Here is a 21,833-nt window from a genome sequence, read left to right as displayed (position 1 = left end):
CAATATGCAAAGAAATGATGGGAGGACATCTGCATGGCTCCCAAGTATGCAAAGTCTAGAAGGTTTAGGATTTTTTTGTATGTACGTGTTTGCATAGTATTCAAAGCAAACTTCAGAGATTTTTTTCCTCAGATGCTGGAGGTGTGATGGGAAAGAGAGAAACAACTGGAAACATTTTTTTTTGGGGGGGATGCAACAAGTTGGCAGAGTTTTAAAATTCCTACAAGGTACTCAATCGGAAATGCTGGGGAGCAAATTACTGTAACTAAGGAAATTATTCTTTTGAGGTGGAATATGGAAATTGAACTGCATAGACATAGTAAGGTCTTACTATGCATCTATACTAATGGTTGCCGAAAACGCATTTGCTAGAAAATGGAAATCAAAATCTAAACCAACCATAACTGAAGTACTGAAAGTTGTAAGAGAGATAAAAGAACTGGAAGTCTGATCTTTAGAAAAAGGAAGGAACAAACTACATAGAAATAAATGAAATTTGTTAGCAGAATATACACAGAAGAATGTTCAAGAAGAGTGAAATGTCTGTGAAGCTAGGACTTGAATAATTTATGTAATGTTGGAGTGACGACTTAAATAAATTATGTAATGTTGGAGTGAATAATAATTGTTAAAAATGTGTATAATGCATAAAAATGAATAAGGTTTGAAATATTTTGTTTTCTACACTTGGTATGTATTACCCATGACTTAAAAAAAAGCACATAGAACTTAACATTGATAGAATATAAACATTTGACAAAACTGATATCTTGCTTAACATTTAGTAATAACGAACAATCAGCTGCCATTCAATGATAGGAATGAATAAACAAGCATGCTCCTCTTCAGAATATGTTGAGTTATCTGCAAATAGGTTTTAAGACATTTTGTCTTTTAAATAAGCGTGTTATAAAAGTGGGTTACTGAATGCAGGAAAATTAATAACCACATGCTTGCTGCAGGGATACAATATTCCATATACTAGGTAGTATAAAACAAATCTTTCATCACTAGTAAAACTGTTAGTATGTGGAATTATTAAGGTGGGGAAGAACAGAGGGATCTTGCTGAATGCACAATACAAAAGAAGTGTAGCAGCTGGGTGTGGCAATATAATTATGCATATGCTTTAAAACTTAAAAAAGCTGGTAAAATAATTTTGAGAGAGGATGAGGCTAACAATAATGGTGCTTTGTGAGAAGAACTACACTTGTACAGTCTGTTCACTACAGCTTGGAGTTCACTACTGCACAGATAGGGTTACCACCTGTCCCACTTTGCGAGGGACAGTCCCTCTTTGGGCAGTTGTGTCCTGACCAAAATAAAATAGTTATTTCTCTATCTAAAATACCTAAATGTTACAAGAAACAGAATAAGCAACTAAACTGCTAAAAGAATAAGCTTTTATTTAGGCAAAAAAGTAAAGTTCTATCCTTTGTACTAACAGTGGGTATGTGTCGACCTGTAAAATCTGATGTGTGTCCCAAAAATGTCCCACTTTGGCCATTTGAAAAGGTGGCAACCCTAGCCACAGATGCATGCTATAACCAAAACAAGTTAGCAATGCTCAACCTGAGGTAGAAAGACTTTAATCAGAGTGGCTGAAGCCTGTTTAATCAGAAAGTTCAAAGTCCAATATATTAATTTAGGTAGTGTGATAATTTTTGTACACAATGAAAGAACAGGCAATTTGGTTGATCCGAAATCTGAGCTAAAAAGACTTATTAATACAGCCACGGTCATTCCATACTGTTGGTATGACACTTGTTCCAACACTACAGATACAGTTGCACTGCATATGAAACACTGTAGTAAGACAAGGTATATGGAGGAAGCAATGCAAAAGATATTAAAGTTTCCAACCAGTGTTCACTGTCTCTCGCAAGGATCATTACCATGACCCATATCCAACTCTGCTTTTGTCAAAAGCATATCAGAGCACGGTGATAACAACAAATTTATTTATTTATTTTTTTATCCTTTGTTGACCAGGTTACTTCCACTATGATAGCGGCATCTTTTCGGAGGAAACCTAAAGTTTTATTTCTACTACAAAGAGAAATTTGGCCAGGACATTAGAGAACTTCTCCTACTCTTCTCAACAGGTGTTGTAGGTTCTTTTACATTCATCTGAGCTACCACCAACTCAAGCAGATGAGACCTTATTTTAACATCTCATCTAAAGGATAATGCACTCTGGAGCAAACCACCCACTAATACTGCACTGCAGTGTCAGCAATCTGATCATCTAGGGGGAATAGAACACACAACCTTCTGGCCTTCCAGCCCCAAAGGTGATTGTGCTACCTCTTAGTCCACTGACACTGCAAATGGCTAGAGAACGTCAAAAGATCTTTATAGTGAGGAAAGGGTAGTGCATGAACTTCAGATGTAGCCTAGATCGTCCAGAACTGCCTAAATATTCCAACTCCACTTGAAAGCCTTAAAGGCTAAAGCTGTGTTATTCAGCCCATACATTTTTTTGAAGTTAAACACTATACCACCTTTTCTACTGCATCCTTTGACAATTAAGGTAGTAATACCTACCATTATGGGCCTTCCTACTGATAATAATTATGGTTCAATCACCATATCGAGTCTGTAATATCTCTTAGTAACCAAGATAGGTCAGCTCAGTGGAGTGAAATTATAATGTGAATGACATGTTTCTGATTTCCTATCATCTAGGCTACTTTTAAATCCAAGTTCCCTTTTATTCCACAAACTAGAAAAAAAATCACACAACAAAACAGCCAATTTTGCTGCTGGTCACCTTTCTAGAACTCATCCTGCTCATCTCCACAGCAATCAAACTGACATATATGTGTATATATCTCAGCTAAACATTAGCTCACAATGTTGTCTACAACTGTCCTGCACTCAGCTCTATCATACAATGGAGTCATTCCTCATAATGAAGAGCCTTGCAATCCTTACATAAAACTGGGACTTGCCCTTTAAATCACAGTCCCTGAGCTACAAGCTTTCTGTTGCCACTAAGCTAATACCCACAAGTTTGGCCTTTAAGTGCCCCACTCAGTCCTATGTTTTCTATAAGTGGTCCTGTACTTGTGGTGTTACTCGAGTTTTTTTTTTCCTTACTATTGTCACATACTGTTACTAACCTTGAACCCGTAACCCTTCCTGTTTAGTGTTCACATTCTGCTAGTTACTTTTATTCCCTCCCCTCTTCGTATGTCTCCCAATATTCTTCTCACATGTCATTTCCGTTATTTCTCTAACCCAGACTTACCACAGAAATGGGCTCAGCCAAAAAAGACCAGCCTAGTTAAAGTAAATAAATAAAAAAATGAGCTTGTGTAAGTGCACCTGTTATGCACTCAAAAGTTATTCATACAAGGCAGAAATAAAAAAACGTAAACAAATGAAGATGAAAGTGGAAATTTAAAACATGCATTCAGTTAAAATTGCGGGGAAGGGTACGCCTTTAATAACGCTCATGGTTTATACATCTATGCACTGTGGTCCTGTTTTCTTTTACAACGGAATACAGAAAAAAATATATTTTGAGTCACGGCATTGCACATTACTTATATGAAATCTAGCTGCATTGCTGTCCAGAGTAACAGCATACCTGAGTGTTTCTAGTTCTTTGAGGAGCTTATGCTGTGCTTTCAGTGTTGTTTCAAATTCCAGTTTAGTCTGGGCAAGCTCATTCTTCAGTTCAACAACCATTAGTGCTTCACTGCTGAGCTGGTCCTGATGTTCGATTCCACTTTTCATCCCATCACTGCATTCCTGATGGATGTCTGCAGGGAAAGATGTCTGCTTCTCAGGCACAGCAAGCTCTTGTAAACCAGCTGAAATCAAAACAGGAAGAACTTGTAAATACCAGTGCAGCTGTAATAATATTGTCTGAAAGTTTACTCATACTCCAAGCATAACATATACAACTGCAAATGTACATTAACCATCTATGCAGAAACAAGGGACACTGTCAGCACAATGTGTTTTGGTGCACACAGATAAGATTAAGTATTTAGGAGTCTGTTATGACAGCTAAGGATACGTGGGAAGAATCTAAACAAAAGATAATACCGAAATAACTTGTTTATTGATATGGACAGCAAAATAGAAGCGGTGAAAATATTTTGTCCCTTTAGTCTTCTATACAGGTCAGGCATACTTTTATCAACCCAAACAGAAGTTGTGAACAATAATTAATAAAGTATTGAAGGAATTTATCTGAGAGGGGAAGAGTGCAAGAGTTAAGTGGGATGAGTTGATCCTTTCAATAGAACAAGTTGATTTAGGTTTACCTGAAGGGATATTTTAGAGCTCTACAGTTAAGGCTCATATATGCAACACAAGCAGAAGATTATGGTCAAAGTGGAAAGGGAGGATGATGAAGCAAGGGGGGATTTCAAGAAATAGAGAGTAGGATTTTGTTTGCAGTTCCTTAAGGAGAACAACAACTACCATACAAAATATTAGATTCATGAATTAGCAGAAAGTACTCAAAGAACTATACCAATGCAAGAATTGAGAAAGGAGATTTTGCCAACAGGGATGACTGCAAGTAGGGGTACATACAATAGACAAGGGGATTGGAATTTACTGGAAAAAACAGGCAAAGGAACCAAGATAGTGGCAGCAAATAACTCAAGCAGGAAAGGTAATAAAGTGGAATAAGGCCAAGAAGATATATGGACTGCAGGCTAGAGACAGCCTTCCCTAACAGGGCTTGATCTCAGAGTGTAAAGAGAAAGGCGTATGAGGATTTTAAATGAAAGACCTGCTCTGGGTACAGTTTTTAGTTGAATATAAAGAAGAAGCAGTTGTTAAAAATCGGATAATTAGTAGGGCATGTAAAATATTGTGTGATAACCAAAAGAATCAGAGGAGGTTGGAAAAAATAGGGAAGCAAGACTGGTAAAACAATTCATAAGAAAACAATGAAAAGACATATGTATAGCTCCCAAGTATGCAACCAAATCCAAGAGGTTTAGTTTCTATAGGTGAGTTGGCAGATTTAAAAATTCTCTGCAGAGTACTCCATCAGAAATACTGGGTGAGCAAATTTCTGTAAGTAAGGAAATAATTGTTTTGAGCTAAGATACAGGACCTGAATTGCCTAGACTTAAATAAGGCCTTACTAAGTTTAATTCTGTTGGCTGCCAAAAAAGCAATTACCAGAAAATGGAAATCAAAGTCTAAACCAACTGTATCTGGGATATTGAATATTATAAAAGAGGTAAAAGTACTGGAAGAGGGATTTGTAGAAAAGGGAAGGAGCAAATTACACAGAAGTAAATGGAAACTGTGGGAACAATGCATACATAATATTCAGGAGGAAGAGTGAGGTTTAAGGGAAGGCATGAATTAAGCATTTTTTGTAACGTCAGACGACTAATGGTAGCAAAGAAAATGTAAGTGACGTATATTGTATTTAAATGGAATAATGTTTCTTTTTTGTTAATATACGTTTGCCTATGATAATTTAATAAAGGTGTTTAAAAAAAAAAGGAAAGAAATCCATGGAGGATATTCAGCTGTCAGGGAAAGGGAAAAAAGGAGTAATAATAATAATACTGTAAGGGAAAGGTGCACCAATAAAGACAGGAGGAGGAAGAAAAAAGGATAATCATGGAAGACTTGTTTGGCTAAAAGTTAATGGATAGGTAGAGGACTTCCTTGGTGTGTATAGGAGAGAGAGAGAGTGACCTTCCAACAAGGACTTTTGTTTAAGGAAGCTGTGTCTGGAACATAATTTGCAGTAAAGAAGATGTGTTAGGGTGGACAGAAGGTTGATTAATTATAGCTAAAGAAGGAAGATATGCAAAGATATACAAGAAAATACTTGTTACACACGAGGTTTCACAACTAACAGGAGATCAGAAAGCATATACCTATTATTCACCAAGATACAGTAAGCCAAGCTGGATAGAAATTAAAGATCATGGGAACATCTATATACAACTGGTTTAAAACTAACCCAATAACTGTGTAAGGCCATGCCTCTATTTTCACTAAGCTAAGAATGCAGGGAAATAAAAGACACTGGCATTTCTCTACTAAGCAACGCAAAAAAAAAAAAAATAGAGATGTGGCAAAGGAAAAACTAAAAATCTTTTAGGGAAGACAGGTGTTACTTCAGAAGAACTATCTCTTGCCTTGGATAAGATGAAGTGAAGCTTAGCAGAAAAAAAGGCTAAAAAAATATGGGAAATAATTACAGAAATTACTCAGCAGGGCTTGCAAAGAAAAAGATGTATAAACTGAGACACCTAAAAGAAGCCACTAGGGCAGTCGCAAGAATAAAATAAAACACAAAATCCAATTAGCACTTTCATTCACTTTACTTATGGAACTTCTTCAGAATAAACACTATAAAAAAATCTGCACTTATAAACAGTACACATGTTCCCAATTAATTTGGATAACCAATGACAGCTAAAAAGAAGTTATGGTCTTACCATAACGTTCCATGTGAGTTGTCCATCTCGCATTAACTGATGGGTTTGAAGCCGACCCTCGGCTCCAACGCATTTTTTTACAACCTCAAGGTCTTCAACTAGCTTGAGGTTAATCCCCTATCCCATGATGTCCTAGTGTGCTCCTCAGCTCTTGTTTGCATGTGTATTAAAAGTTGTATAAAGGTTATCTCTTATACTATAAGAGAAACCTAAAAAAGGTCAAAGTCCAATTATTAATAAAGTCCAGATCCCCTAGGAATCCACAGGCTGGGGATTGGAGGGAGGGACATAAGCATGAATGGTGAAATGGACAACTCACATGGAACATTATGGTAAAAACATAACTTCTTTATGTGAAGTTGCCCTATCTCACCTTCATTCTTAACTGATGGGACAGCGTCCCTAGCACCATTAAGCCTGGGTGGCTCATGGGAGTATATTCTTCAGCACAGTGAACCCAAAGGAAGCCCTGTTCCTGTAGGCCATATCTGCTTTGTAATGACTGATGAAGGTACGAGGTGTTGCCCAAGTTGCTGCTGCAAATAGTATCTATAGGAACTATGGCACAAAAGGCTTCAGAAGTAGCAATGGCTCTAGTTGAATGAGCCTTAACTTTGTCTGGTAATTTCTTATTCACTGAGTTATAAGCAAAGGAAATACAGTCTGACAGCCATCTGGACAAGGTGGCTTTGCTGCCACTGTACCCTTTTTAGCTTCTGAGAATGACACAAAAGTTGATCAGATTTTCTGAATTCTTTTGTTCTATGTAAATAGAAACATAATTGTGGACATCAAGTTAGTGTAGCATGTATTCTGCCTTACTGCCATACTTGGGGGAAAAAAGACTGGCAAGTCCATGGTTTCATCTAAATTGGATTCTGAACAGACTTTAGGTAGGAAGGATGGATTTGTTTGCAGGGAAACTCTGTCATTGTGAAACAAGAGGTATGGGGATTTGACTGAAAGTGCTTGCAGTTCTGACACACTTCTAGCTGAAGTGATGGCCACTAAAAGGATAGTTTTCCAAGTTAATAATGTTAACTTGCATGAAGATGCCGAGGTTCAAATGGTCAAAGAATTATCCTGGATAGGACAACATTGAGGTTCCATGGCGGTAGTGGAGATTTTATTGGTGACCTTAAAAGACAAGTGCCCTTAAGAAAGGCTTTACACAATCTATGTGACATAATGTTTGGTCCATTTTCAACTAGATGAAAATTTGATATTGATGCTAATTGTACCCTGATGGTAGCAGCTGCAGCACCCTCTTCGAAAAGCTTTGTTAGAAATTTTAAAATATAAGAAAGGGGTGCGGAGTAAGGGTCAATTTTATTTTCTAAAGCCACCTAGAAAATCTTTTCCAGCTGCTAAGATGCAGTCTTCTTGTTGCTGTCTTATGAGAAGATATCAAAATGTGTCGGAACCACATCTTTCCTCCCTTTTGACCCCTGGGATAGGGTCTGTAAGGGGTGGAAAAATGTGCTCCCACAACAGAGAGCGTCTTTCCCACCTGTTCACACCTGGTTAAAGTCTCTTTTACTTTAGGCCCGAACAAGGACAAGCCATCAAAGGGGGTGTTTATAAAGGATGACTTGAAGGGTTCTGTGAAGTTAGAGAGGCACATCCAGGAGTGTCTCCTAAGGGCGACTCTTGAACACAATGACCTACTCGTTCCATCAGCTGTATAAGAGATTAGCCTCATGGACAAGTTCACCAGGGAGTTAAGGGTGGAGAGCTGGGATGACCCTTTCTCTGATATCCCCTCAGCTACTGAACCCTGGAGAGAATCTCATAACTTTTTTATGAGAGCTCTCTGTAACCTAGTAAACTGGGTTGAATAGTTCAGAGACCATTTCACACTGAACTAATCGGAGGAAGGGCACTGAGCCAACTAATTTGTGATATACAGCATTAAGTATCCTGTTTTTTTGCTTATTTTTATGAGTTATTTATAACACTTTTATTGTCTGAATATACATTTCTAGCTAGTTTCACTGTGTGTGAGGTATTAACTAAAAATTTTCTACAATTGTTAAGCATCTGGTTGGGTTTGTTTTTTTCTGATTTCCTGCTAAGGAGTGTATCATATAACTTGTTTGCAGTTAAAAGAATTCTCTAGAGTCTCCTTGCTCCTTTATCTGTTTAAACATTTCTGCAGGATTTTTTCTACCTAAGAAGTGTGGGTAGTGTAGTATTGTCCATATTCAGGCTTGTGTTTTGGGCCTAGTTGTTTGTTAGTAGAGGCTGTGTGTCTGAGCACATGTTCCAGGCCATCGTAGTTTAGCCAAAGCCAGTACAGCAGTTCAGTGAGAGTGAACTGTTTATGGTCATTGGTTGATTGGGGTTACCTGGACTATGGCTTGGAATAAGCACATCATTGGTTCTTTCAAGCTTTTTTTTAAAGTTTCAGGTTTCAACTTTGTTACTTAAGAAGTTAACTTGTGAGTGTTTCTGCCATTTCACACTGGGCTAATCGGAGGAAGGGCATTGAGCCAACTAATCTGTGATATATAACATTAAGTATCCTGTTTTTTTGCTTATTTTTACGAGTTATTTATAGCACTTTTATTGTCATTTATTGGTATCCTGTTTTTATACTTGGTGGCTTTGTAGTTGCCCCCTACTGTAAATTTGATCTGGGACATTCCTCCCAGTTTAGTGTCATTACCTCATTCTACCTAATCCAGGGAGAACATTTGAGAAGGCCAACCCACTTAGTTTCTGATCCTCCTTTCCCCTTTACAAAAAAAAAAATTTCTAAGCTTGTTTCCTGCCTTTCCTGTAAGTCGTCTAAGTCCAGATACAGATTTGCTGTATCCAGGACTGTTTGTAAACTTCTGAGCCCCCAAACCTTTTTCTATTGGAGGGACGCCTTCTAGCTTAACTTTGTTTCTTAGAACTAGCCAGTTTTCTAGTTTCAGCACTCAAATCTGTTTCTTTGAGCTCAGCACTTGTTCAGAACTCACTGTAAGCACTAAATAAGCTACAAATTACTACAGCACTCAACTTTCCTCACTTGTCTAGAGGAAAACAGTTTTTAGTACTTAATAAATAAGCACCTATCCAGGCATGTCTAAGGGTCAGCTCCCGGTGTTTTCTCCTGTCTACCCGATGAATCTGGGCATCTTGGGGCAATGCAGCAATTGCCTCATGTACACAGACAACCCTGTCCTCCTACCACCCAACACACTACAACCTGTAAGAGATGCACTTATATAGCCAAACTGGAAGCAAAGCTCTCTTCACCCCAGACCGGACTAGACAGTTAAGAGAAGAAGGTAAACACTTGCACCACACCACGCTCATCACATACTCCCTCAAAACCTACACCACCAAAACACACACACAGAAACACAAAACACACACCTACATTTGCGGAGGCTCTCAATAAAAATCTACCCAAGCAACAGGGACATCCAAAGTAGAAACGCAAGCAACCTCCACCCCCCAACACAACCCAAATGACACATAGCCCACAAACTCGGTGCGCCACTCAACCACAGCCCATAAGGCATAACAACGTACCCAACACACTAGTCATAGGTGACTCTATAGTCAGGCACACTGATGTTCCACTCACCAGGCTAAACAAGGGAAATGTTACTGTCAGCTTCCTGTCGGGTGCCAGGATCTGCCACATAACGCACGCACTCAGGTCACTCCATAGAAAGTACAAATATGACTCTGTCATTGTCCATGTTGGTGTGAAGGACCTGAGACGTACCTCCCTGGACTACATGAAGAGAGACATGGAGGAGCTGTCCAATCTTATAGCCCAGGCAGGTATGACCTTAGCCCTGAGTAGCATCCTGCCATCACCCAGAATGATACCACAGTACAAGGACAAAATGATTGACTTCAACAATTGGCTAAGCTTCTGGTGTCATTCTAAGGGGATCCAGTATCCGTCTGCCTGGGATGACATGATCGACAAACCACGATGCTTTGCCAGAGATGGCACCTGTCGTCCTTGGGATTCCAGATACTTGCTAAGGCTCTTGCCACCCCTATAGTGCCTTTTTTAGGCAAGGTTCAAATGACAAATTCACCACCATAACAGGTACAAGCAAGCAAAATCTGAGGATAATGCTACTTAATGCTAGAAGTCTAAACCTCAAAATGCACTCACTCGAGGCACTCCTTAAAATGGAGAACACTGACATCTGTGCAGTGACAGAGACCTGGTTGAAGGCTCTAGAGAGCACCCCTGCACTACCAGGCTATAATTCATACCTAACCTGGACCGAAACCCTAAAGGCGGACGTGTGTCCATATTCATTAAGTATATCCACACCTCCAGGCTAGTTGCTCAGCATAATGCATCCGAGATTATCCAAGTGCAACTAACACTGGGCAAGACCGCAATCCAAATTGTAGCTTGCTACAGATCCCCCACCATGCCCCAGGATTCCCACTCCTCATTTCTTGATACACTGGAAAATATTAGGGTACAACCTAACACCCTAATAATGGGCTATTTCAACTACCCCACCATTAACTGGGAAAATTACTCATGTACCAACTCTTGTGCTCAACGTTTTCTGGAATTCATAACTTCCAACGCCTTGGATCAATTTATCCACACCCCCACCAGGGGCAGCAATATCCTAGACCTGGTCATTACCAACATGGGCTACCAGTGTTCCACACCAGAGGTCAATTCCTCATTGGTCAGATCCGACCACAAGCTAATCACCCTAAACATCCACATCCCACCCCCCATTAGGGAAACCACCGTAAAAAATTTCTCCAAAGCCAACTTCATGCTTCTTAAGACATACGTGGCAAACTTCATGACACCCATGCTGATGGACAATAGAGGTACGACTGCTGAACTTATACAAATGCACTTTATAAGCACTTACACGACTGCATGGATTGTGCAATCCCTAACAGAACCAATATGCTATCCTCCAAAGAAAGGAAGCCAATCTGGTGGTCCCCTGCCATAAACAAACTCTACAACAGAAGAAAGAAACTGTAGCAAAAGAGTAAAATCCCATGATTGGAGGAACTCTGTGGTCAGCCTTAGTAAGAAGCTGAGATCCCTCATAAAATCCTCCAAAGCTAGTTACAAAAACAAAATCGCCACTGATTCTAAAGACAACCACAAAGCATTCTATAGCCATGTCAAGAATCTCAATGGCAATACTCAGATCTGCTCTGAGTTACAGCACAATGGTGCTAAATATACAGAACCAACTGATATTGCCAACATCCTGGCAGATAGGTTCAGTGCTAACTTTACCCCTCTCTCACCTCCTAAAGAGCCCATCTCTGTACCAGAAGAATCCAAAGCTCCTGTAATCACAGCTGCACAGGTAAAACACAAACTCTCCAAAGCCAAGAACACAGCATCCATGGGATCTGACAACATCCCAGGCTGCGTTCTACACGAACTACAGAACGAAATGGCACCCAACCTAAGTACCATGTTCAATCATAGCCTCACTTCAGGCTTTGTGCCCACTGAATGGCGTACAGCAACGGTTATCCCACTCCACAAAGGGGGAGCCCACCATGGACCCCGGCAACTACCGCCCCATTAGCCTGACGAGCCTGGTCTGCAAGGCTATGGAACATATCATCACGGAACTTATAACTAGGTATAAATCCCTATGTCACAAGACAGGTTGCCAACTGGCTCACTGACAGAACCCACACTGTGAAAGTAGCAGACTCTAAATCAAACTTCAGACCAGTGACAAGTGGAATACCACTGGGTTCAGTTCTGGGTCCTCTCCTGTTTGGTATCTACTTCTCTGAAGTACAGACCAACACAGAAGGTCTTTGGCTAACAAAGTTCGCAGATGACTGCAAACTAGGAGCCATAATCAAAACTCCTAATGATGTGGACATCCTACAAAAGGGGCTCACTGAGACAGATGCCTGGTGTTAAAGCCATGGCCTCAAGCTCAATGCCAAAAAGTGCATTGTCATCCCTTTTGGTAAAAACTACCACATAGGCGGTAATCTACTTAACACCGAAAGTGTAATAAGAGACCTTGGGACACAGGTGGACAGTAGTCTCTCCTTTGATAATCACATCGCCACAGTAGTCAGGAAATCCTTCTACGTGGCACACCTCATCACAAAAGGTTTCTCATCCAGGAAAAAAAGAGGTCATTGTTCCCCTCTACTCATCACTCATTAGACCCATTTTAGGGTAGAACACCCCTTTTGGAATGTACCTCACAAGACATCTACAACCCCGAGGATCATGTCAGTCGCCCTGCTAGACCGGGGCCCAGAGAAGTAAATATTGTGGGAAAAAATTTCCAGGGAATTGTTATGGCTAGGCTTGCATAGGCCTTAGGGCCGATAGCCTAGTACCAACCTATGAACTGGAAAGGCCGCAGAAATACCTCACAAAGAGGATTACCGGCCAAGATGCCCTACGCAGACCGTTTCAAAAAAGTCCAGCTTTACTCTGTCACATATTGCCTACTCAGAGGCGATCTCTGCCTAACATACAAAACTATGTCAAACACAGAGCTGTTGGACATGCTCCACTTAAAGAAATCCCAATCCCTCTGAGCTACATGGTCTAGGGACCTAAACCTTGTTACCACAATAAACAGAACATGCTGGAGGGATAGATTCCTGTCCCAGAGACTTCCCATACTCTGGAACAAACTACCTATCTATATCAAACAAAGCTCCTCATTAGCACTCTTCAAGAAAAATCTTGATGATTGGATGGGAGATAGGAAATTCACCCCGGGGATCACTTCTATGGCTCTGCTTGACAGGGGCACAGGAAAATAATTTTCTTGGGTGGCAAATGCCAGGGTACTGTTTGGCTAGGCTTATATAGGCCCTAGGGCCAATAGCCCAGTACCTACCTATGAACCTGAGGGAAAGGCCGCTGATGAAAACATGTGCTTTCTGTATCTATCCATCATGCACAAATCTTTATTCGGAGATGAACCGATGAGGATGTTTCCAATAACTACTTTTTACTGGCTACCGTCACCACCATAGCATCTACCAGAACACCTTTTGTTAAAAAAGCTTTGTCTTCTGGGATGGTGACAAATTTATTAGGCTTCCTAGGGACAGGTTCCACTGTGTCTGGAGACTCCCATGCCTTTCAACAAACTAATTCCATGAGTTCGTTGAAAGGTGGAGACATCCAGGAGGAGGAGGGTCGCGATCTAAAAGCTTTCAGATACACAGACTCCTCGTCAGTAGGGTTGATGGGCTTCCAGCTGCCTCTCTATTTTAGGCTCTCTAGGATGTCTGTAAAGGAGACATTCTCAGAGGGCGACCATGGGGACCCTTCTGACTCACTGAGGTTCTTGTCAGATGTAATTGACTCCTGTGGAGAGTCCAAATGCTTCCTTTTGCAAGTTTTCTTTCAAGGACCCTCTTCAGAAGGATATTCTGGAGAGGTCTCAGAAGATAACGGTTCACCCACTGGGGTTTCCTGAAGTTCTGGATCTCTATGCCTTTGTGGAGTCAGTTTTGCTGAGACAGACACCGGTGCTCTAAGGGATGGAATGGGAGTAACCAAAGGTGAGGCTGTCTCAAAAGCCCCCCTCACATGAGCAGAAGGAGGCTCCGGCTCCGAGGAACCAAGAGACACCTCCAGCCCCACAGGAGTAGGCTCTGAGGCAGAGGTAGGAGCCGAGCTAACACAAGACGAAGCTCTGAGAGGAAGGGTCTGATCTGACAAAAATTCAGCTCTACTCATACCCCCGGAGCCAGCCGGCAAGTATCAACTGCTAGACTCACCAGACGGCACTAAGGTAGTTGGAGCAGTCGGGGCCAAAAGTCCTGGAGAAGGTCTCGGTTCAGACAATCCCGTCACCATTGGCTTCCACCTGTTCCGGCTCCAAAACCAAAGGTTGGGTTGGAGGAGGAATCAAGATAGAAGGGGTAGCTACAGTTGGCTCCAATGCTCTAGGGGTTGGTTCTGATAAAAGTTTGGCTAATGTCAGTGTCTTCAACAGTCTCTGCACCACATGAACCACATCCAAATCAAAGAGGCTCCTTGAGGATCTGGACAATGGTGCTGGAGAAGCGGACATTTGCAGTAGTGGTGACCATAACGTGCGGGATACCGGTTCCAATGCAGAGGACCGGCTCCTTACTGTTAAAACCAATGGCTCTGAAACCATTGGAGCCGAGGTTGATGGTCTTTCTGATCCGATCTCTTTAGATACTGTCGGAGAGTCTCTAGGTGTCTTTTCAGCCAGCTCCGCCTCCTCCGAAGTAGAAGATCTTTTGGAGGATTTTGTTTTGTCAGATGAAGGGGACTTAGCCTCTGACTGGGAGCTTTGACCTTTTTCTATGGCTTCATCAAAGCTGGATTTTACCAGTCCTTTTAAAATTAATTTATTTTTCCTTTCATGGAGGACTCTAGCACTAAAAGAATGACAAATGGCGCAAGGGTCCTGGAAATGACTTGCACTTAACCAACAGACACACTCCATGTGTACGTCAGTCAAGGACAACTTTTGCTCACACTGTGGGCATTTTTTTGAAACGGGATGGTTTCAACTCTTTTGCCTGTTTTGACATTCTAAACAGCAATATATAGCAAAGGGAACAACTAGCTATAAACCTCGCTAACTTAGTCAAGGTTATAAAGACAACTATATATAGTTTACTAAAAATTTACCAAGTAGAGAAGGTAAAAACACATACATAGAGAACCTTCGGACCAACACTAACAAAACTGAAGAAAAGGAAGCCATCATAAACGGACTTCTATGATAGAACTAAACACTGTGCACAACTTTAAATATCAAAAAACACACTAAGCAGCAAGAAGAAAAGGAACCCTCTAAATTAAATGGCCTATTAAGTATAACTATAGACTACAACTACTAAACACTTATAAACTTCTCTAACTTAACTGTCACACTTTAATATGCTTAAAGCCAAAAATCACACTATCAAAACACTTTTAATAACTACGAGACGGGATAGGGTAAGGGAAGGCTGAACAAACAATAAGCCTAGAGAGATAAAGGGATTCTATTTTTAATTTTCAAATTTTAAACTAGAAAACTAGAAAAAAACTATGTGGTAGAACTACTACTAAGCTATTCTCAACAATGGTAGAAAAAAAACAGCTTTAAAAGTGTAATAAGTAAGAAAAGAATTGTCACTTAGCCTAAGCTAGTCAAACAACGCTTGATCTGTTTCCACAGCAAATGCGATCTGGAGAGCACACTAGGGTATCACAGGATAGGGGATTAGCCTCAAGGTATTTGAAGACCTCGAGTTTGTAAAAAAATGGCCGAGTCGGAGCAGAGGATCAGCCCCGAACCCATCAGTTAAGAATGAAGAACTTCACATCAATAATTTTCATGACGTAAAGTTTTAAAGAAATAGTTCATAACAACAATATATACACAATAAAAAATGTGTGTATAAATATATTTGTATCTTAATAAACTTTTAAAAGAAATTGTTTCATTCAACCCTGGGGACACATCAGCATGCAAAAAAACTTGCCATTTTAATTCAAGAAATTCTAAAAATTGTTGAATTGTTGAACAAACAGTTTGGTGTAAAGGAACAACACTCTTAACTGTGATTAGCCAAAACATTATTGCAGTTGTGATTCTTAATGGCCATAAAATGTTTGCTAATAAGACAACCCAAGGTTCTAGTAGTCTTGCCTGCATAAAAACCATTGCAGGAGCAACATGTGGACAGACATACTAATCTCTTACTATGGCAACTAAACCTAAATTTAGATTCAAAAGTATATTCCATGTGGCCGAAAACATATTGACTGCCTGGATAAATATATCTGCAATATCTGCAACCTGTTTCTAAGTGCTGATTTTTTTTATATTGTTAATTCTGAAGAACTTCCATAAGTAAAGTGAACGAAAGTGCTAATTGGGTTTTGTGTTTTATTTTATTCTTGCTAGTGGCTTATTTTGGGTGTCTCAGTTTATACTTGTTTTTACCCAGTTTCTGCATTTTTGTTTCAAAAGTTAAATATGCCATGAAACAGCAACCAAAAACTCATGAAAAAAATTTGCAGCATATGCACTTACTAAAGGAAAAAAATAATGAACAGTTACATAACATAAAAGAATACAGAAGTTTGGGAATTAGGCAAATATATTTTAATAATAATCCAATCATACAAAAGCACAGAAACTATAAGCTCAAAACTTGTGCAACTGAAAAGAGAATAATTAGTAGTCAAACATGGAATACCTTAGGACAGAGAACTTGACTACAAAGATGGAAGAGATTTTGGATATATAGAGTAGCTTGTACGATAATCTATATAGAGCAGAGGGGACATGGGCAGTCAGGTTAGGGATCAATTTAAATAGTTATGAAAGACTCAGACATGCCAACAACAAGGAAAGAGGAAGCAAGACAACTAACAATTCAGCTAGATAAGGATAAAATAAAACTGGGAAGAGACAACCAGTCAACAGGAAAATCTTCAGGAACAGATGCCATCCCTATAGAAATCTAGAAATTGGAAGGAAAGAATATAATAAGCATTCTCTGTGTACAAAATACAACACCAAAAAGGCAGAAAGCAGCAAATACGACAAACCAGTGACCACAGAAAGTAATTTAATGTCCCTGTTTCTAGCGCCTTGGCTCAAATAGCCTTCAATGGAGTACAAAAGTCATTGCAAAATCACATTTTATATATATCACCATTAACATTCTTAATTAAACAAATTATACAATTAAACACTAATTATATTAAAACGTTCCAATTACAAGTGACATTAATTACCCTTAAAGTGTCATATTTCAATAAAAAAGGGCATCTTTGTACAAAAGTTTCTTTTTAACATCCATCAGGCCTTCATTTCTTTCCATTTTTTCTAAAATAGTGCCCTACAAACTGCAGGGTCACCATTATGGTGCTGCAAAAAATGTTGAGCTAAAGGGCTTTCAAGTTTCTTGTTTTTTATATCTCTCACATGCTCTTGTAAATGAAGTTTAAAGGCCCTTTTACTTTCTCCTATATAAAACATCCCACACTGATATCTCAAAATGTAAATAATACATTCTGTATTACAACAAAACGTATTCAACACATTAAATCTATAGCCATTAATACAATCAAAAGTACGGACCACATATTTGCATGTAATACATTTCCCACACGGATATGTTCCTTTAAAAATTGGGACCCTAGGCACATCTTGACATGGAGTGACAAATTTACTGTGTACAAGCCTGTCTCTAATGCTTCTTCCTCTTCTAAATGAAAAAACAGGCCATTTACACAACTCAAAAAATTCTTTAAACTTAAAAAGATAGCTCCAGTGCTGCTTAATAATTGCAGTCACTTGATTACTGAGCAAATCATACCCAGTAACCATATATCTTTGTTTATCTTCTATATTATTTACTACATTATTCCTTAAATTGTGCTTTCCATATTTGTCATTCTCCCTTTGAACCCTGTATAATTAACTTTTTAATTCTTCCTCATCATAATCTCTCAGGATAAACATTTTCATTGTCCTCTCAAGCTCTTTTTCTAAAATATCTGTGTTATTACATAACTTTTTAACTCTCAGAAAATCACCAAATGGGAGAGATTTTATAAGATGATGTGGATGTAAATTAGTTCCATACAGGAAATGATTACAGTCATGAAACGTTCTATGTATAGTTGTAACTATTCTCAGTGCACTGTTCAGAAATATTCTGAATGGGGTAGTGCTTAAAACTTTGAAAAGTGCAGTGGTGGCAGTGAAACCAAAAGACACAGGGTCTGCTGGATCCTGGACCAGTTGTGGACCAATTCTGAAATTGAACCATGGCTACAAAGTCTTTATGCTACACTAACTGAGAATGACAGAAACTCTACGAAGAGTGATAGACACGGATCAATGTGGCTTTGTAGAATGAAGGCAGACATTCGATAAAACAGCACTAAAACAACGATAATACAGAAGTAATCTGAGCACAAGAAGATGCCATGTTTGCTGGTAACTCTGGATGCACAGAAGGTTTTTGACAAGGTCTACTAGGACTTGGGAAATAGTAGGATTTGCATTCCTCAAATAAATAAATAACAGTAATAAAAGAATTAATACTGAACAAAATATGAATCTTCTACAAAACACAGACACACGTGAGCGCGCGTGTGTGTGTATAGATATATACATACATACACACAGACAGACACACACACACACACACACACACACACACACACACACACACACACACACAGACAGACACACACACACCACATACATACATAAAATAATTTTCCCTTCTCTACTGCCATCCTGTATCATGCCTCAATAATGGGTACATTTGTCTCTACTGGGCCTAAATGGAAACCAAAACGCAAAAACAAAGGTATACTTGTATACACATCAAGAATGGTAATGCAAACAGTACCTTGATTTCCTTGGGGCTGCTGTTCTTGTGCGCTAAGCTGGGACTGGGTCTGCACAGTCTGTCTACTGAGTTCATCTTGAAGACTTTGAATTTCCATAAGCAAGCTCTTCCTATCTGCGCTTTGAAGGTGGTCCAGTGCAGACCGGTACTGAGTGGTCTACAACAGAAAAGGTAAAATCAGATAAATAGCAGGTAAATTCCTACAGCATCAGTTGTTCCAGAACAAGACTCTGCTCAGTGGGTCTTTAATTGGGATCATCCTTTCTTTCCCTTCAGTTCTTTGAATTTCTCAAATATACATGCACCCTATAAAGTACAGTTGTGTACACTTACCAAAAATGTAGATGCTCGAGTGTATTCACTGTTGCAGTCATCACATTTGGGTTATCTGCTTGCAGTAGCCCTCAGTTGGCCTGATTATCAAAGTCTTGGGTCCTGCGTCGGTTGCTGTCTCATCTTCCATGATGTCAGGTCGTCAGGGGTATAAAGCATGCAGCCGACGCAATTACATCAGTTTTTCTTGCCCCAAATGTCAGGTGACCCCCCCTAATGGGAAGCAATTAAATATATATATATATATATATATATATATATATATATATATATATATATATATATATATATATACAAGGTTTTACCTCCAACAAAAAAGCAAATACACCAAAAAGCTTTTAAACATAGTGAAAAAGGAATAGAGGCATAGGCAAAAAAGTTAGGGGGCTGGAGGGACGGTAACCAGAACTGCAACAGTGAATACACTCAAACATCTACATTTATGGTAAGCGTACACAACTGTACTATGTTCTTCGTGTTTCACTGTTGCAGTCATCACATTTGGGTAGATTCCCCAAAGCTAAGGATGGGAGGAGGAATTTAAATAGCATTAGGACCAGCTATAAGGCCCTGCAAGACTGCAGTAGCAAAACCAGCCCTGGATTTAGAGAAAATTGGCAAATGGTAATGCTTGGTTAAAGTATGTACAGAACTCCAGGTAGTAGCTTCTAGAATGTCCCTGGTAGGGGACACCTCTGAGAAAGCCTGTAGAGTTAGATGCAGCCCTGGTAGAATGTGGTCTTATCCCCTGTAGGATAGGTTTTCCATGGTGCTTATAGCAGAAATAAATGCAGTGGCCTATCCATTTAGAAATGGTTTGCTTTGAAATGGCCTTCCCCTCTGCCCCTGCAGCAAATACCACCAGCAGCTGCTCAGATTTCCTGAGAGGTTTAGTCCTGTCCAAGTAATATCTAAGTTGTCTGTGCACGTCTAAGGAGTGCAGTATACATTCCCCTTTGTTCTGTGGATTAGAAAAGAAGGTTGGCAAATGATAAGAGCCACACTGGATACTACCTTGGGCATGAAGGAGGGATTGGTCCTAAGGGACACCCTGTCCGCATGAAAGATGATGAAAGACTCCACTGCCATAGGGGCCTGTAATTCAGACACCCTTCTTGCTGAAGTGATGGCTAAAAGAAAGGCTGTTTTCCAAGAAAGGAATTTCAACTCTGCACTTGCAGCTGGCTCAAAAGGAGGCAGAATGAGTTTTTCCAATACAAAGTTAAAGTCCCAGGCTGGAGTTGGGGCTCTCCTAGGTGGTCTTATGTTCTTGGCCCCTCTGAGGAACTGCTTGAGCAGTGGATGAGAAATGAGGGGTGGTACTGTGCTGTAATGAGCCGAAATGGCTGAGGCATGAATTTTGATGGAGGAAAAGGAAAGACCCTTGTGAAGCATTTCAGTTAAGTACTGAAGAATCTGAGGTAAATTGGGTGCTGCTGTGCCCATCCCCTGAGCTAGGTTCCAGGAACGGAATCTTTTCCATTTTTCAGCATAAGATTTCCTAGTACTAGGCCTCCTTGCCTCTAGAATGACATCCAACACTTGTTTACTGAGGGCTGGTAACGGAGAGCTCAGGTAATTAGCCAGGCTGCCAAGTTGAGGGTTTGAAGATAAGGGTGGAGAATCTGGCCCTCCTGCTGGTACAGCAGGGTAGGGATCTGGGGCAGGTGCTATGGATCCAGCAGTGACACAGTGCGCAAGAGGAGGTACCAGTGTTGGTGTGGCCAGTCTGGTGCAACCATTATCATCCTTGGTTTGTCCTGTTTGATTTTTAGTAGTACCTTGGTGAGAAGAGGCAGGAGAAGAAAGGCATAAACTGATCGATTTTTCCAGGTGAAGGACAGGGCATCCACTTTCCAAGCTTGTTTGTGGGGAGTCCTTGTTCAGAATTTGTCCAATTGGTAGTCCTGGGGGGGGGGGGGCAAACAGGTCTATATGTGGGCTCCCCCATTTGTTTCTCAACATGTTGAATGTCTCTGGTTCCAGTTTCCACTCGTGTGGGTCCATGAGATTTCTGTTTATATCGTCTGCCAGTGTGCTTAGGTTTCCGGGCAGGAACTGAGCCTGAAGGTGCACTTGGTAGCTCAAGGCTGTGTTCCACAGAGTCATGGCTAGTCAGCAGAGAGGGTATAAGTGGGTTCCCCGCTGCTTGTTTATGTACCACATAACAGTGGTGTTGTCCGTCTTTACCATTAATTGTCCTGGAAGAATGTGGTCCTTGAAGGCTATCAGAGCATTCTGTACAGCTAACATTTCTTTCTGATTGATATGCAGGTGCATTTGACTTTGGTTCCATTTGCCCTGAATGCACTTCCCTGCCAAGTGAGCACCCCATGCATAGCCTGATGCGTCTGTTGTTAGGGTTTGGGTGGCAGGGGGTAGAGTGAATGGCAGCCCCTTGTTTTGGTGGCAGGCCTCAGCCCACCAAAGAAATTCTAGCCATAGGCAAGGTATGATAGGAATCATTGCTTCTAGATCCTGAGAATGTTGACACCATAGGCTTTTTAGATACCACTGCAGTTTCCTCATATGCAGTCTTGCATATGGAGTTAGTAGAGTGCAGGAGGCCATGAACCCCAAGGCTTGTAGTATTTTCCTTGCAGATAGTAGGTTCTTTGTGGCCACTAGTTTGAAGTAAGTTGTCAAATGAATTTGTTTCTCTGGCATAATGAAAGCCATCTGGGAAGTTGTGTTCAAGCT

The 21,833-nt window shown here is 40.3% G+C and overlaps 1 protein-coding gene across 4 annotated transcripts in view; it reads right to left on the bottom strand.

The window, feature by feature from the left end:
- The window catches only part of AKAP9 (A-kinase anchoring protein 9), a 3,155,794-nt gene that overhangs the window by 414,242 nt on the left and 2,719,719 nt on the right, over window positions 1-21,833 (bottom strand). For all 4 annotated transcript variants that reach the window (XM_044067665.1, XM_044067666.1, XM_044067667.1 and 1 more), the window contains 2 exons: window positions 18,801-18,957; window positions 3,596-3,821 (listed from right to left, as the gene is read on the bottom strand). In XM_044067665.1, coding sequence (XP_043923600.1) covers window positions 3,596-3,821; window positions 18,801-18,957 — 383 coding nt within the window. The remainder of the gene's footprint in view (window positions 1-3,595; window positions 3,822-18,800; window positions 18,958-21,833) is intronic.

The sequence above is a fragment of the Protopterus annectens genome, chromosome 3.part1 (assembly GCF_019279795.1).
Source record: "Protopterus annectens isolate FY-2018-M chromosome 3.part1, PAN1.0, whole genome shotgun sequence".
Lineage (NCBI taxonomy): Eukaryota > Metazoa > Chordata > Ceratodontiformes > Protopteridae > Protopterus > Protopterus annectens.
Note: the sequence above shows the minus strand (reverse complement) of the source record. Positions and strands in the feature narration are given on the sequence as shown.